At 36.4% G+C, this 18,430-nt stretch overlaps 1 protein-coding gene across 1 annotated transcript in view; it reads right to left on the minus strand.

The window, feature by feature from the left end:
* vapal (VAMP (vesicle-associated membrane protein)-associated protein A, like) overlaps positions 1–17,987 on the minus strand; it is a 22,879-nt gene extending 4,892 nt beyond the window's left edge. The window contains exons 1-3 of the mRNA XM_024280135.2: positions 17,708–17,987; positions 6,611–6,763; positions 1,998–2,101 (exon numbers count right to left, since the gene is read on the minus strand). Of these exons, the coding sequence (XP_024135903.1) occupies positions 1,998–2,101; positions 6,611–6,763; positions 17,708–17,765 (315 nt within the window). The 5' untranslated portion in view covers positions 17,766–17,987. The remainder of the gene's footprint in view (positions 1–1,997; positions 2,102–6,610; positions 6,764–17,707) is intronic.
* Between the last annotated feature and the right edge of the window lie 443 nt (positions 17,988–18,430).

Consider the following 18,430-nt stretch of genomic DNA (forward strand, 5'->3'; position numbering starts at 1 on the left):
CCATGATGAGTTTGCCACTAAAAGAAAAAAAAAGTGCTTTTGTAACGGAATCCAGTTCAGGAATGTGTAATAAAAACGTTCCATTTTATCAAGTCAAAAGAAAAAGTTCCTTCCAAATTAAAAAAAAACTTCTAAAAAACACAGAACTGGGAGGGAAAGTCTTTATAAACTGTACATTTGTATCCAGACATTCAGAACCACGTGACCTTTGTTATGAACATATCATGGAGAGGTTGGTGCAGCCTTTGCTGCCCTCTGGTGGACAAATTCTCACAGTTTGATCCAACTTTACAGGATGAATGAAGCACCTAATGGGAAAAGTCTAGAATGTGTCTCGAGTTTAGACAAAAAGACGAAAAACCAAATAAATAAGACTCATGTTTGATGTCCAGAATCTGCAGTGAAGTTCCTGATCTTCTGTGAGACAGGCTCTACACCATGAGGTTTGACGTGAATACATGAAAGCAGAACAGCCCTGATGTTTCAAACTGCAGCTAAACATCAATCATCACACGCTTTCACATGTTCAGCCTCTCAAAAAGCTCCACGTTTCCCCATAAGAAGCCGTGGAGCACACCTGGATGAGGCTGCAGCTCACTGGAGCATGCACAAGTTTGTCCATTTAAAGTTCATTTGATTTTGTTTTACTACATTCAAACAAGTTATGCCATAAAACCTTCACCTTTAAGCTTGTACTGGTTTATATATACATTATTGCAACGTTAATAGCAAAAATGTTGGTGTTCAGCAGTATAAAAAATACTTTTATTCTTTAATACTTTGGGGCTCCATAAGCCACGCCCCCTCAGAGGAGATTTTGGAAACAGAGGCTTCAGATCAACGTGAAAAATGACTTTTTAAGACATTTAGGTTGTAGGATTTTGGTTAAAAATGTTATAATCCTAATTAAAACACTACTGGGAACTTTTTTTTTAAAATAAAAAATTGTCATGGGAGACTTTAAGGATGGAGCAAATGGATTTCTTCTGTAGGCAGTGACTTTTTGTTTTAAAAAGTTTTTAAACTTTTAAAAGACTTTTCTAGCTTTTTAAAGTTATAAAACTGATGTTATGTATTTCCGAGCGCTGGCAGCTGCGTGCTAACGTAGCTGACCAGCAACTATGATGATGTCATCGGTGGAAGCAACGTCAGAATTGGAAGACAATAACTATTTCCGACTTCCCAAGATAATCCCAAACTATAAAAAACTATACAGTGTGGGATTATCTAGAGCCCTGGAGTTTAAAAATAATTTGGACACGATGCTCACTACTATTTTTTTTAAACACCATTTATGACGTCACCGATTTCATGAAGTGAAAATCAAATAAATATGAACATTTCACGACGTCTATTTGTGAATCCACTGTGTTCTGGTGATGAAAATATGGAGGGTTTATTAAAAAAAATAAAAATAAAACAAACAACTTTTAAACACGTTTTTTTTTTGCAAAACTTGCTTGACCGCAATGCATTGTCGTCCTTGATCTTTTATGAGCTAAAAGCACATATTCTCTTATGCTACACAACACTGGTTACTAGCTACCAAGAGCTGTACTAAGATGATCCTGTTTGACACAGAGCGTCTTTTATTTTAAAAATAATTTATTTGAGCTTCTGGTCAAATGTAAAAATCCCATTTTCAGACATGCTAGGTTCTTTTTATATTTTTTCTTTTGTTAATGCCAAAACATGGACATAATTCATATTTATTATACAAAAGCAGATGGTCATGAATGCAAATCCAAATTTCTTAAAGGCTAAAGTAAGATTATACGGCTCCTTCTAGGTTTTGATCAGTAGAAGACGAGCCCAGATGGCTCTTTTACTGTTAAGGTTGCTGACCTCTGGTCAGTGCAATGTGCTGGATTGTTGTGAACTCCTGCAGTACGTTGCTTCTCCTCAGATTTTTGATTTTTTTGTCATATTTATTTTTACCTACATTTTTCAATGTTTAATAAAAGCATCACATTTGTGAACACAAACAGAATACTCACCAATGAATCCATGTCTGAGACGTTTGGAGGGGCAAAAATGGTCTGCACCATGAACTTGTGTTTACTCTTCTCGTTGGGATCATATTCAAAAGGTTGTAGCATAACTGCAAAGAGAAATGGAACTTCAGTCAGAGAAGCGTGAAGAAAAGAGTCATGAACGTAAAGGTTTTCCCAGTTCATGGTGAGGTTTAGGTAAGGTGAAGTAAAGCGTGTGTGTGTGTGGTTGGAGTGAGCACTTTGTTTGCTTCCTGTTTGTCCACAATAATATCTGATTTACAGTAAATTGGAAACGTCTGACTGTAGATTCAGGTGATCCGACTGTGCCTCTGTAATTTCAGGAGGAATCAATGAGGTTAAACTCCGGCTGAAAACCTCCTCCAGATCATACATTTTTAGGTTCTTTTTCGGCTGCACTAAAAAGACAAAGATTTTTGTTGGCTTTGAAAAAAAAAAATAAAGTTTGAAAATGTTTGAAATGAGTCGACTGTGATTGCACAGTAATTCTAACCTATCAGAGCTGAAGCTGATAAACAAATGTACATCTTACAAACAACAGCTTTTCTAGGGTTGCAGCAGTGGCTACTTGTTTTTAATCCCTCCAGTCAGTCAATTAAACCATATCCTATTGAATTTCAGACTGATATAATTTTCTTTGGAATTGAATTTACTGAGCAGATGTTGAATGTTAGAGAACTCCAGCATCCAAACTCCCAAGAAATGTCTCAGTTTTCCTTCATAGAACTCGACAATCTTTACTAAACGCCTCAGAAAAGTTTTTACAGCAAATTAAAAACTACATCACCGTATTAGTAAGCATTCACACTAGAGTGATCCTCCTGCTCCTTTCCGTACGTCTATCCACACGTAAAAACTCAATCACACTTTCAATGATTTCAGAATCAAAACGTTCAGCTCGTTCAGGACATTACTGCTGGTGTTTTCGCTTGATAGTTTTTGAAATATTGAGCAAAATATGCCATAGAAAGGCATGACAAAACCATATAAGTTCAACATTTCAAGTAGATAAGAAACAAGCCTTTAAATGTATTCATGGGTTATGTTTTCATCTTTTATAGTACTTTTCAAAATAAATTTGGAGTTTAGCTAATATTTTAGCAACATGCTAACCTTTTTGACTAATTTAGTTTAATGAGGAATTTTAGGCTAATTTGGAGTTTTGTTCATTTTTAAGAAACACCAAATATTTTGCTAAATTGGCTTCTATTAGGAATTTTAAGTCAATTTTACAACATTTTTTTCAGAAATTTAGGTCAACTTCAGCACTCTTTCATAGTTCTTCAATAAAATTTCCAGTCTTTTAGCAAGTTTAACATTTTGCAAATAATGTTTTCAGCTAATCCCTTCAGGAGTTAAAGTAAAAAGTATTCACACTAGCATTATTGCAGGTAATGCAACTTTACTAGTTAAAGTTTGATTTTTAGACAGAAAGGTTTAAATGAGCCTAAACTGACATGGGCAAAGTGCCGGCTTTGAAAACTGCTGGAGGTCCCACCGACACCCTGATGAGGTGCTGAAACAAATTCTCACCAACATCTGCTCCTGTCTCTGAAAACCAGGTACTGCAAGTGGCAACATAAGCTGCCAACATGAGTAATCTACTGGAGCTGGAGTTTGGTTTGGTTATTTCACACACATGTACTTTATATTTGGATCCACATTAATGAGGTTTGAAGACGATTTCATAAAAAGAAATAAATAAAATCACACAATGAGCTGAAATAAACAGGGCAGTTATGTGTTTGCATCTGCTAATTTTCATGGAATTGTTTTTTATTATCATGTTTTATTTCAAGTTTTCATTCAAAGTTTATGCTATCTTCATTATAAATGTTTTTACTCTACTCGTGATGTCAACTCAAAGGTAGAACTTAACCTGCGAAACAGCGTTCCTTTGTTTATCATGGGGGTTAAAAACAACCTGTGATAGGTGAGATTTGCGATGTAAAATAACACATGTCTTAAGTGGGGTTGGGTATCGATTATAAATTCCAGAAACGGTTTGATTCACAAAACCCTGAATCGATTTGATTCAGAATTTTTTTTTTAATTCTTTCAGTTCAATTTTGAGTTTAAACATTTATACACATTTGTTTAGAAATGCCTTAACTAACTCTGATATGATTTGAATATATCTATATTAATCTGATCCAGTTCACATACTGTAAATGTATCAGTGAAATAATGAGATTGTTAATATCATCCAGTGTTACAGTGATTCTCTAAAGTAGAAGTTCTAACTAAAATGTTCAGATCATTAACATTGTACACATTGTTCTGCTTCTCCTGGAGGACGTTTCAGTTTGGCCACTAGGTGGCGATCACCTTATTCCAGAAGAAGAAAGTATGAGCAAAGAAATGATGTCTTAGACTATAAATGGTTACATTAAAAATATTTCCTTTAAAGAGTTTGTAAAACTCATATCTGTAAGTTTATAAATATGTTCATTTAGTCAGCAATGTATGTTTAGGTCGACTGAGAGTTAGCATTAACCGTCCCATGTGCTAAATCGATTTATATTTTTTATGGATCGATGATTGATCTATTAAGCTTAAATCAATTCAAATCAATGAATCGATATGATCAACCCAGCTCTAGTCTTAAGGCAGTAAAACTCCTCACTACACACATTCTACACTTTCCTCAGACAGACATGAACATTTTCACTTTCATCTCATTTAAACTCTTAAAGTTCAAACCTTCCCAGAAAAATACGTCCAGGATTACAGAAGGAACAATATCTGATCTCAATCAAAGATTCATGTAAATTAGAGGTGTAACGGATCACCAAACTCACGGCTCGGATCATTACGTAAAAGCCTAAAATTACTTTTGTGAAAAAGTTTCAAAACATATATTTGAGAAAACATAAAAAGTACTTCAAAATATAAATATACATTCAAAAATCTTTGAACTTTAAAGTTAAACAAAAATGCTAAAACATGTAGTTTCAGATGACATTTACACGCCTGGAGACCAAATCTACAAAAACGAAAAAGAAAAGAAAAAAATGCTGAATATCCCATTTTTTTCCTCGACTCCACCCCTAATGTCCAAATTAAATCTTAAATAAAAGTTCTAATTAAACTTTCACTATTTTTTGTTATTAACTGTAGTATTGAAACTAACTGTGGAAACATTCAAATATTTCAAATCATTATTTTTATCTGTAGTTCATGTGAAAGTGAGTCACTGCCATGCTTGCTTTTCCTGGTGATTTTTGACCCTTTTGGCTTGCCGTACTGCCTTCCCCTGACGGCACGGCTCTGTTTCAGGAGCAGCAGTGTTTGTGGAACAGCTGCTGCTCCTCACTGGGAGATCTGAACCCAGACATGGAGATGTGAACTGATGCTTTTGTTCAGCTCTTCAAAATAAATACAATATTCACGTCCTCCATGTTCGAGAAAAGATTTTGACAGAAGCTCCTCCCACACGTGGCAGGAGCTTCAGGTTAACAGACTTTTGGATAACCGTCAAGAAGCCACTTTGAAAAACAAAGATGTGTACAGCACATGCATTTGACACCAATTTGGTGTGGACAAACAATTGATCTTAATAACGCAGCGGTGGGGGGTGATCCGCGGTACATGTGTGGGCCGAACCATAGCTAGTGATCCGTACGGATCACAGATCATCTGTGGTCTGTTACACCCCTAATGTAAATGTGGTAAACTGAACACATTCTATACGGGAGACAGCATGGAGGAGATTGACTGACGAGGTCTACAGCTAATCAAGACAGACACAACGTGTTGTTAAAAAGAAAAGTAAAAGAAAATACATAAAAACACGCAAAAATTACACAAAAAAACAAAAATTTGAATTGGTAATCACTGTGAAAGGTGAACTGCAACACAGCAAGGGAACAATTGTTGGGCATTGCAATGTAATACAAACAAAGTTTGTATTACATTGCAATGTAATACAAACTTTGTTTGTATTACATTGCAATACAAAATAAAATACCACAAAGAAAAAAAAAAATCCTTGTTTTTAATCAATTTATATCGACTTTCCAAGTAAAGCCCAATGCAGTGTGGATTCAATAAGCTTTTAAACCCGCTCTTACACATTGTGTGAATTGGTTTCACTCCCACACAGATCAGGATCTCTGGACAGTCCATTAAAATCTTTTCTGTTTTTGAAGCTCAGCAGCTCGCGGACTTGTTAAACGTGAATGACGTGCCAGCATCCACTGCTATTCAACAATGGCGTGTTTGTTCTGCTCTGGGAGGGGCCCAGGTGGACGTGGATGAGCTCTAGAGGAGTTAAGGCTGTAAGTAGAAACCAGGTGCTGCTCATCACACTGGGTTGATCAAGAAAGAAACTTTAAGTGTTTTATTGAGTTTATATCCTGAAAACTGCAGCTAAACTTGTGTTGGTGTGTCCTGTGTGCTCTTTAAACATATGGCTGAAAGGGTCAGGACAGTAAGGAGAAGACAAAACATGGGGAGGATTCGGTCATTCAGAGTTTCCAGCTCCTAACTTCTGCAGGAACATCACTCTCTGAAACATAATCGTTCTCCAGTGAAGGTTTCCTGTCCAACACATACATTTCACTGAGAAATAAGACGAATGCGAAGCGATGCTTTACCAGAGATGTTGACAGTTGCTCCAGGATCAATGACCCCACTGTTTGGCCGTACACAGTACCTCCGTGGAGCTGTTGTCTTCACCTTGAAGCACACTCTTCTGTCAGAAGGGTTCTTCAGTTTGAGGTTAGTGGTTACTACATCTGTGAAAGGACCTAGGGGGAACAGACCAGTGAACATCATCAGAACAGAGTCTAAATGACCATCAATCATTGAATAAAACATCAAAGGTTATTGAATGTTCCAGTGAATCAGATGAACTGATGCTGTTAGACATTGTAGGCTGATTCTACGTGATAGAAGTGGGTTTTATACGGAACACTTTCCTCAGAAGCTTGGCAGAACTGCCGTTTCGTTTTTACTCTCCAAAAAGAAAATCCTAAGAAGATTAGAAGAATACACTGAGGGTAACTTAGTTAGACCAGCATGATTAAAAACCTAATTAAATATGGTTTGAATTTGGTGGCCAGACTCAAAGTCAACTCCTGCATCCCTATGAAAACAAAAAAATACGAGTATGCAAAAAGGTCTCCTAGAATTACTAGATGCATTTTTATAAATTGGGGATGTTTTAAAGCAGGAGTGTCAAACTCAATCGCACAAGGAACTAAAATCCAAAACACACCTTAGGTCACGGGCCGAACAGGGTTTCTGTCATTTATTGAACACTGTAAAACTACATTTTTAAAACTTTAAAACTGTAAGTTAACATAATTATAAACTAGATGTATAGCATTACCTTTGATAATGCTAGTGTGAATGTTGTAAGCTGAATTTGGCAGCTGAAGATGCTAGTGCTGTTAGCTGAAGATGCAGAAATTGAAAGCTGAAATTACTGAAGTTGATAGCTGAAATCACTGAAGCCAATAGCTGAAAACACTGAAGTTGATAGCTGAAATCTCTGAATTAAATAGCTGAAAATACTGAAGACACTGAAGTTGATAGCAGAACACACTGTAGCTGAGAGCTGAAATCACTAAAGCCAATAGCTGAAAACGCTGAAGTTAACAGCTGAAAATACTGAAATTGATGGCTGAAATCAGCAAAGTCAATAGCTGAAAACGCTGAAGTTGATAGCTGAAAATACTGAAATTGATGGCTGAAATCACCGAAGTCAATAGCTGAAAACACTCAAGTTGATAGCCTGCTAAAATATTAGATAAATGCCAAATTAGCCTAAAAAAACATCCATCAACCATCTTCCAAAAAACAAAAATAAATGAAAAAAAAACTTAGGTTAGCCAAAACAGCTAGCATGTAGCTGAAAAATAACTAAATTTCAAAATATCCTAAAAAAAATGAAAAAAAGCCTAAATTAGCTAAAACAGCTAGCATGATGCTGAAATATTGGAATATTATTCCAGAATAAATCAAATTAAACCTTAAATAACTTTTAACCCTTCCGCTCTCTTTGGGGTCCAGTTGACTCCAACCACATATTGATATGTGATTTCTTCCATGACAAAAGTGGACAGGATTTTATGTCTGTCATGGACATTAGTGAAACTCAAAAATCAAAGATAAAAAAAAGTTCAGCGCACTGTCTTGGGGGGTCCAGATGACCCCACTTTTAATGTAAACAAACTAAGGAGAGCGGAAGGGTTAATATTTTACTCTCCATAAAAATATATTTTGTCAAAATTATACAAGTTAGAAATAAGCTCAAGATAACATCGGGGCATTAATAAAAAGATGAAATGATCTGGAGGGCCGGATAGAATTACCCGGCGGGCCGGATCTAGACTTTGACACGTGTCTTAAAGTGAAGTGTTTATATTTTTTACTATGACCTGGGGACCGCAGACAGACAGGCATTGGTCACAAACTCTAAATCTGAAGCATCAGTGCTCAGCGAGCCACAAACCACCTGCATCAATGACTGACTGATCGCTCCACATGGATGTCCCATGATGATATTGGAAATGAAGGTCCTCTTCCTTTTTATCTGGTGTATCAGAAGATCATTGTGTAATAGCTTTCCATCTTGTGACCCAGTTGGAATTAGGAGCTTAACCGCAGACAGCACCATGCAGCTTTGATCAGTCATGTCAAGTCCAAAACAACTGGACGCCAACTTAGAGGTACCCCAAACTCAATCACAGCAATTAGCTTGGGAGTCGAAAAAAAATGAGTGTCTTATGACATGAAGCTGTTGAACAACATGGCTGTGGTGCTATGAAATGCAAAAAGTGAAAAGTGCAGAAACCATAAATTTGGACACAGTCATTAAAAATGAACAAAGGTTCAATCTTGACTGAATACTGTTTTAATAATAACACATTTGAGTTATAAAGATGCATGTTAAACCCAAAAGACCACTGTAAAGTTAACATTGTTAAAACACAAAAAATAAAAAAACTCAAAAACAAATCAGACAATTACAAAACAGGATAAGACTAATAGAGAGTGATCACAAAAAAAACTTTATTTAGTTTTTTGATTGGAAAACTGAATTGAATGCAGCTTTTTCCTAATTTTAGCTTTCAACACGACTATTAACTCATTGGATTCAGGAGAATTGAAATAAAACCATCAGAATTATGATAATCATTGATGTTATTTTTAGGCAGCCATTCATAATGCCAACAACACTCAACTGAATATCAATTTTAAAGATGCCATACCACAAAAAAAAGAACGTTTTGAGCTTTTAAGTATATTATACTGTTTAGTCCTCACCCCCAAATCGGTATTTTGATCCATTCACACATTTCTGAGTAATCTTCTAAAAAGCTACACTCTAAACAGCAGCCCCTCCCACAAAAACGAGCGGGTCCTCACATGCTGATGTCACAGAGTGAGACACCCTCTTCAGAAAGAGTCTGCACTGATAGCTCCGCCCCCCGGAAGAAGATGGATGGATGGATAGGGAAGAAAAAAAATTCACAAAAATAACTAATATTCCATAAATAATTTGCTTTTTAGTGTCCAAAGGAAATATATGATCATATATATATGTATATAGTTTACTCTGAAAGGCTTAAGAAAATCACGGTATGACCCCTTTAACAATACACATCTTCACACGAACTGAAAACATTATGCTCACAGGGTTTTTCTTAATCCCCGACACCCATTTTCTGAAGGTAAAAAAAACAGCCAAAGTAAATATAAAAATTATTTTTTCTAAAGATCTGTTTGTGTTAAAAGAAGCACTCCAATAGTCACATTTAAAACTGATCAACTATAACTAACTATAAAATCCACTTATGATGTAGCAAAGCAAACCTTTTTTTCCCTAATATTCTGTCATTCACTTTATTCAGATACATGATTTTACAGAGAGCAATATTCAAACGCCGGTGAGATAATGGCATTCCTATCAAGCTACTTTCATGTGGTAATCTGGCCGGATATCCAAGCCTGCATGAGTGCAGCTGCCACACCCAGACAGAGCCAGAGGTCTGGAGCTGACGAGGACGCGCTCGCCAGCACAGGTGCGGCCATGAGCATTCCTACAAACTTGAAAAACTTCCTAAGAGACAATGTGGACTATTTGACCTGGCAAGAAGTCAGCATCTGATTATTTGTGTACAGCTCTGACAAACACAAACATACCAGAACAGTCATCGCCAGCACTGTCAAAATGCAGCAACTCCAGCAGCTTTTACATTCCCAATCCAACTTTATCGACGCATCCTCAAAGAGCACATGTCCGGCCCTCCAGATCATTTTATTGTATTCTTATTTATGGAACGATGTTATCTTGCACTTATTTTTAATTTGTATAATTTTGACAAAATATATTTTTATGGAGAGTAAAATATTGAAAGTTATTTAAGATTTAAATTAATTTATTCTGGAATAATATTCCTGCCTTTTTATTATTCATAATTATGTAAAAAAAATTAAAGTTTTAAAAATTGGCATTCTTTTTGGACTATTTTTGCATTTACTGAGATTTTTTAGGTTATTTTTGAGTTTAGCTAATATTTTAGATACATGCTAGCTCTTTGGGCTAATTTAAGCTTTTTTCTAGGCTGTTTTAGAGTTTAGCTAATATTTTAGCTATATGCTAGCTGTTTGGCTAATTTAGGCTTGTTTACGTTTTTTGGGGCCATTTTGGAGTTTAGCTAATATTTCAGCTACATGCTAGTTGGTGTGGCTAATTTAAGCTTTTTAAGCTATTTTGAAGTTTAGCTTTTTTCAGCTACATGCTTTGAGTTTTGGCTGACCCAAGTTTTTCTTCTTAATTTTTTTTTAGGCTAATTTGGCATTTAGCTAATATTTTAACTGGCTATCAGCTTTGGCGTTTTCAGCTATTAACTTCAACATCTTCAGCTATCAGCATTAGAATCTTCAGGGGCCAAATTCATCTTAAAGCATTCACACTAGCATTATAGCAGGTAATGCTATATATCTAGTTCATAATTATATTAAAAAGTTACTATTTTTAAGTTTTAAAAATGTAGTTTTAGGGTGTTCAACAAATGTTTATCCTGGTCGACCTGTTACCTAAGGTGTGTTTTGCATTTTGACCTCCTGTGCGATGTGGGACTCATTGCAGTGATATAAACTGCATTTGGGTTCCTTCAACTATAGAACAGAACAGTTAATGAAACCCGAATGTGTCAATGCAGTTTGACCAAACTAAAAGGAACAGCACATCAAATGTTTTAAAGCCATCACCACCAGAAAACTGAGTAAAACTGATACTAAACATGCATAGAAAATAAGGTTAAAGACTGAATCCAATTTAGCCGGTGAATCCTCCTCTTCTTCAACAAAGTGTAAATTTAGATAGAGGAGACTTTGCTTTTCCATCACTTCATTTAAGGAAGATTTGATAGTGTTTTCTGCATTGTGAGCGTTTCTTTAGGCCCAAGAGCCAACGCTGCTCTTCACACCCACCCACACATCCTGCATCCACTGCCTCCTCCTAAGATGCCACCTTTGCTCCAGTGCTGTTAGCTCCATCGCTCTCATCTTGCTGCATGTAAGCCGGGTTAGGGTCCCTTGGGCCTCTCCTGTTCTAAAAATACCAACCAAGCAGTGGAGGGCTGCCCCCTCAAGCAGGCTGGAGGAATCCCAGCAGAGACTCCAAAACAGACCAGGTCTCAAATACGTGCCGACTGATTTAGCTCCGTCCCCGAGTAGAGGAAGTCTAAAGTTGCATCTTAACGTCAGTCATTTCATTTTCCTCTGCAGGAAAAACAGTCAAAATTCAAAACAATGCTCTTGCTTTCTTGATGACTTTTTGTTCTAAATTAGATTTTGCTCAAGTAACATTTCATTTCTCTCCGATTCATACAGAGCTTACACAACAAGCAGTCCAAATGACCTTTAAAAAATAAAATCAGTTCATAAAAAAAATCCTGTAACTTTTGAGCGTATTTTTAAACAATATTCAACCAGGCCCTGGTATCTTCCTCCAGACTCATTAAATTGTTTGAGACCTCATGGATCAGAATAAAATAATAAAACGCAGACAGATGACAGTCAGCAAAAACGTCACCAGTCTTACAAACACAATTTAACCCTTTGTCCATTTCAGTCGACAGAAACTAAAAGGTTAATCTCATGAGAGAAAATGTAAACCCTGTGACTGATCTGTAATCTGAACAAGCTAATTAGAGCAGAGGTCCTGCAATCGGGTGAAATATGGCAGCTTGTGCCAGGGTGCTACTCGTGCTAATTAGTTTACTGCTTAGCTGAGGAACAAACATTCATTTATGAATTTAAGTTTAACTAAACCCCTTTTTTTAAAGCTTTATGCAGACAAAGCCTGCTGACTAAGTTGAGCATTGCACAAAAAAATAACTAAAATAGACTTTGTACCTACCAGTACTAAAGCTAGCTATTCAGCTTTCAGACGGAGGAAATATTGTTATGAACCCCAAACACAGCTGCAGAAATAAAATGTACGTTTGATGATCAGGGGAAAAAAAGTCTGTTTCAATTCAAATCCAGGCTAAATTGTATTCTGTATAAAAGATCCACCACAACAGCAATGGTGTTTTAACATGTGGCATTTTCTGATATGATGAAATGTAAGATTATAATTGCATTTCAAATTATTGTGAATCAGAAAGGCTCCCCGCGGAGCCTCACGGGAGACCGGCGGCAGAACGCGCCAATAGCAGAGGCCCTTCTAAACATCCATCGTTTTTTTTTATTTCAAAATTTTTGCACTTAAGCACATAATGTATTATGCGAGTTACAAATCAAGACGTACACACACACAAATTCTAAATAACAAACAAATCAGGATTTTCACACGCACAAATCCAAAGATACACACAAATCACACGCTGCATTAATCAGAGTGATACTTATTTCTCTCCATAGATAACAGCTTTCACCACACCCAGCTGTGAGTGATAACCAATAAGACTTTAACCGATTATGAAACCGTCACAACAATTTCCATTCTGTGTAAACATTAGCTTTGATACTTGTCATACACTGTGATACACTGTAATAATTATTTGTCAATTGTTTGGATATGTTTTTGGAAAAAATGTTCACCATTGTGCTTTATAAAGCACAAAGTTTGGTAGAAAATAGTAGATATCCTCTTTAAGAAGGGCGAGACTATTATTGGAACAGACCGTTTCCTGTCCTGAGATTTGATAACCTTCAGGACAGTTTTGAGAACAATAATCACGTTAGTTAGATAGGTCAATGAATCACAAGGTACAGCACGATACAATCGCATTTGTTTTCTTGGAGTTGTTGGAACTTAAACCTGATTCTTCGCTCAATTCAAGGGTCATCAAGGCCCATCAAATCCAAATGCAGAAAACAAACAAAAAAAAAAACAAAAACGCTTAAACGCAGGGTGAAAATGTTACTTTGGAACAGATTTATTATTGATTGTTGCAAGGACTGATGGGTACAGAACATGTGAAGCTTGATGTTGTGGACGATAGAATCAACCGAACAATTAGTTTTTTTTTTTTTCTTTTTAATTGATGACTACATGATAACCTAAACTGCAACTGCACTACGACTGAACTATAAAGCAGCAGTTGAAGCCAATCACACAAATGCACTATTTCATTTCCAATGTGTACAAGATTCACATTAGATAATGTCTGCTGTCAAAATCAATTCAATTCACCAGTTTAAGCTTTGATTCAATTTATGATTCAACTAAATATAACTACATATTGGATTCAATCATCCAATCATCATCCCAAAAAAATTCTGCTAGACTATGGGAGAAAAGTTTTACTATAGTTTTGAGTTAAAATGTAAAAAAGTGTAATGCTGTTTAATTAAAATTAGTATTTTTTTTTTTTTTTTTTTTTTACAAAAAACATGTTAAGACTCAAAAACCATGAGAAATTTAATGATTGATTTATGATTTATTGATCAATATTGCATTTAAAAATATAAATTTACCTTTAATCCTAGCCTTACGTCTTGGTACATTACACTTTGCTTTGTTTGTGATACAACTAAAAAATAAAAAAAATAATAATAAAAAAAGCAATAGTTTTTCCTCAACCTCTGAGCTTCATATCTTTCCACAATGAAATAAAATTTCCCAGTCTTTTCTCCTCTCTACACAAGTTTTCTACAATTTATAAATCACAGATTCTGTAAAATACAGCAATAGATTCTGAACTGCTGCCAACAAACTACTGCATCTTTAACATTAAACATCCACACACCAAAACAGATTACAAAAGGTTAACCAATTCTGTAAAATAAAAAATCCTGAAAACTTTCAAAATGTAAAAGAAAAAACTAAAAAGTGATTATTCAGAACTTATTACATATTTACAAATGTTTATTTTTCAGTTATTAGTCTGCATACCAACGAAAGAGTAAAAAAAAAAAAAGAATCATTATGCAAACCATAAATATGTTAAACTCTGATCATTATGAATTCCATAGAAGAATAAACAAAGTGGTGTCAAACTGAAAGATAAAAGGACTCAAAACAAAATACCCTTTATCTACATTGGAAGAAATTAAAAAAGTATTCAATTATCATATTATAAAAAGGAAATATATACAAATGAGGTCTTGATTTTGAGCTCCTACATTACCCATGATCCTCTGTTTTAATGCCTATTTAGAGTGCTATTGTGGAATAAAAAAAATTGCATTGAAGTTCTATCTCTGAACGATTTGTTTACCCCCACCCCCCGACATGACTTAACAACAGCCATCATCAGTCTGGAGGATTTCTGCAGGTGAGCAGACGTCCACGCGCCGCCAACAACCTGAGAACTGAAGACAAACTGACCATAACCTGTTCAGACTGACTGATGTGTGAGTGTTACTCCACCAAGTAACTTATTTTTTGCTGCCATGGATGCATAAACAGACTTGCAACGCCAGGTTTACTCTTTAAAATTTTGTTTTTATGAAGGTATATGACCTTGTTAACTATACAAATTCTTATAATTGTTAAAAGATATTAACTTAATGCACAAAACTTTTTATCCTTGTCCATGTTATATTCACACAATTGTTTTTTTTATCGTTTTTTTTCACACAATTTATTTAGAGTAAATAATCTCTCTCCCTCTAGAATACCAGGTTTCCAAAACAAACCTGTGTTGTTGCATGCTTTAGTTAAGTTTTCCATCAAAGCAGATGTCGTCAATGAATTTTGTTCAAGAGTGTAGGTTTTAGCTTTATATTATAAAACCTTCTGGTTGCTTGCTTAGTCTTCCTAAAGTCACTCTTGCACTTAAAGTGTGCAACTTGTTGCTGCTGAAACTGAATAAAAAACATGTTTGTCTATGTATGTAATAAATAAAGCTGTTTGCTCTTGTGGAGCTCGTTACAGTCTTGGTCATTTATCTGCAGCAAGAACTGGAGCCACATAAACTCAGTAAAAGCAGAAGACTGACAGGTAAGCCTTCAGTCAGCAGAGGAAAAGCCCATGCTTCCAGCACAGACGTGAATGCAAGAAAAGCAGAAAATGACAGAAAAAACAATGATCGAGTTCAACACCTAAAGCTGTAGGATTGCAGCACCTAAAGCAGTATAGCAGTGGCCAGACCCTCTAACGACAAAACCCTGTTCTTTAAACCAGGGGTCCCCAAACTTCTTCTTGTGAGGGCCACATAACTGTTTTCTTCTCTGATGTGGGGCTGGGGTCGGTTTGTAGGCCAACAGAAAAAGTGTAACAATCGCAGTCCAAATGTAAACATTTAAATAATTCATTTCTGTAATCTTCATAGAAGAAAAGCTGTACTTGAATATTTTAAAAAGTAGATATATAGCATTACCTGTGATAATGCTAGTGTAAATGCTGTAAGCTGAACTGAATATGCTAGCTCTGATAGCTAAAGATGCTGAAATTGATAACTAAAAACGCAGAAGCTGATAGATAGCTGAACTCCAAATCAGCCTAAAAAAACTGCAAAAAAAATCTAAATTAGCCAAAACAGATAAAATGTAGCTGAAATATTAGCTAAACTACAAAATATCCTAAAAAAGAGAGAGAAAAAGCCAAAAACAACTGTTAAAGTGTCTAATTTAGCCAAAACAGCTAGCATACAGATAAAATATTCGCTAAACCCTAAAATAGCCTAAAAATTCTTGGTAAATGCAAAAACAGTCAAAAAATCTAGCATAAAGAGAGATTAATATTTTTAATAGCTGAATGAGCTAAATAGATGAAAGAGCTACACACATCCAAAAAACCTACGGAAGAAAAATAACAATAATGGAGAAATAAATAAAAAGTTGATCACTATAAACACAGCAGGTGAAATATGAAGTCATGTTCTATGTGGGTCTCGATCGGCCAGATTGAGAGAAAAAAAATGTCTTTTTGATAGTGTGTGGGGGGTCAGGCCAAATGTGGAGGTGGGCCGGGTCCGTATTTTTTATTTATTTTTTTTATTAGTAATTTTTTTTGGGATCACATTTGCATTTCGTCCCACATTTCTATGTGAAACGACTGCTTCTCGTGTTAAAAATAAAGAAAAATGACATGTGTTTGACTAATTTACGCCAAAACTCACAATTTACGAAAGTAACTTTGTGATGGAAGCATGTAGCAACAGAAATTTATTAAATAATTGTTGTTTGTACTCCAAATTATTGGGGGCACAGATTCTGGCGGCCTGACAGAATCTGTACCTAATGTCGTATTACGTATAATATGAGGGGGGAAATTTCAAATATGACTATAAACTCCCAAAAGCGTCAGAATAAAGTATATCACTTTCATCCAGTTTCTTTTTACCCTATTGAGGGCAAAATATAAGTTTTACCAGACAAATCAATCATCCCAGAGACAGGGGATACAAATTCTGGCAGGGGGCTTACCTTAGCACAACACCAGCCCCCTGGCCGTAGTTTGGGGACCCTTGCTCAAAGCAACAGATCATTGCTAGGAACGTCCACTACGCTGAGTCTTGACCTCAGAGCAGAGATTAGACTCTAAACAAGCGTTCCTCCACCAATGATGAGTGCTGGTTCTGCTAGCTACAACTTTGGCATTAGCAGACTAGCCTGACGGCCGCTAGCCAACTCTTTCCTGACACAGCTCTCATCCTTATCATTACCGGGAAGACAATCAGGCGCAGGGCGCTCTGCCCTCTGACCAGAGGAATAGAAACAGCAGCACGGGGCACTGCCGACAGCCTGACAGATTTAAGGTTGTAGTTGGACAAGTTTGTCATTCAGCTGCGACTCACTGAACCTGTTCATCCACAAAAGTGTGTCACTTTTCGTTGAAGTTAAGGCCACATCACCACTACTATGCAGCTTGGGTTTCATGGCCAAGCCCCCCAGGAAAAACAGCACCGATACCGGTGTTTACTCCACAATTACACCAAGTTAACAACTTCACAGACTGGCTTAGCAAACGAGCGCCGTAACAAGTTGATTTCAGCGTCCTCGAACAGCCACTAGCGAAAAACCAAATATCATTCAATCATCCGCCGGGCGCTGAGTCGGCCGTGTATCAGTCAGAAATAGCAGGCCGCGTCTAAGGACGCCACGCCGGACCCCCACGTCACGAGAGTCCGAGGCTCCAACGGGCCCCTCCGCTCCCAGGCTAATTTAAAATGGCGGTGAATGCTAGCTAGCCTGCTAGTAGCGAAATTTGTTTGACGGAAATCATTCCAGTCATTTCTACGGAGTGGAAACGTGACACCATAAGGTATTTTCCATCCACCTACCTTTAAATTTGAGGTCGGAGGGCGGGTCGAGGACGAGGACCTGTTCCAACTTGGACATTTTAGCACAGGGGATGCACTTGGTGTCGGTGCGCTGGAGTATCTGACAAGTGGAAATCCTGGATCCCCTGCCTCAGTGCCTGCCACCGCTGAGTCAACCGCTGACTGACTTCTGCGAGCCGGAGGGCGAGCATGTGGCTACAAATACTTCAGCGCGCGGGCACAAGCCGAGCGGCGTACTCGTGGCTCCGCGACTGATCAGATTAAACTACAATCACAGTACTTACATTTGTCTCACAAATAGAAGTGCTGATGTAAGCATGTATATATACATACATATATATATATATATATATATATATATATATATATATATATATATATATATATATATATACATACATATATAATGAAAATTACATATACATTACTTTGTGAAAATTACCGCATTAACGCACGCGAATAATTACAGGATCAACGACGGCGACCAAATTAACGCGTTAATATTTGCTATTTTTTTTAATCGACTGACATCACTAATTAAAAATAAATGTTATAAATGTGTTTTGAGTAATTTTATTTTGTGACTATTTGCTGATAAATGGTTGCCAAATAATGTAAGAAAAAAAAATGCGATTAATCGCAATAAATTTTCCCCCAGGTATGCGATTAATCAGCTAAATGTTTTTAATCGATTCTCTCTCTCTCTCTCTCTCTCTTTCTAAA

Source organism: Oryzias melastigma, linkage group LG17 (assembly GCF_002922805.2).
Source record: "Oryzias melastigma strain HK-1 linkage group LG17, ASM292280v2, whole genome shotgun sequence".
Taxonomy (NCBI): Eukaryota; Metazoa; Chordata; class Actinopteri; order Beloniformes; family Adrianichthyidae; genus Oryzias; species Oryzias melastigma.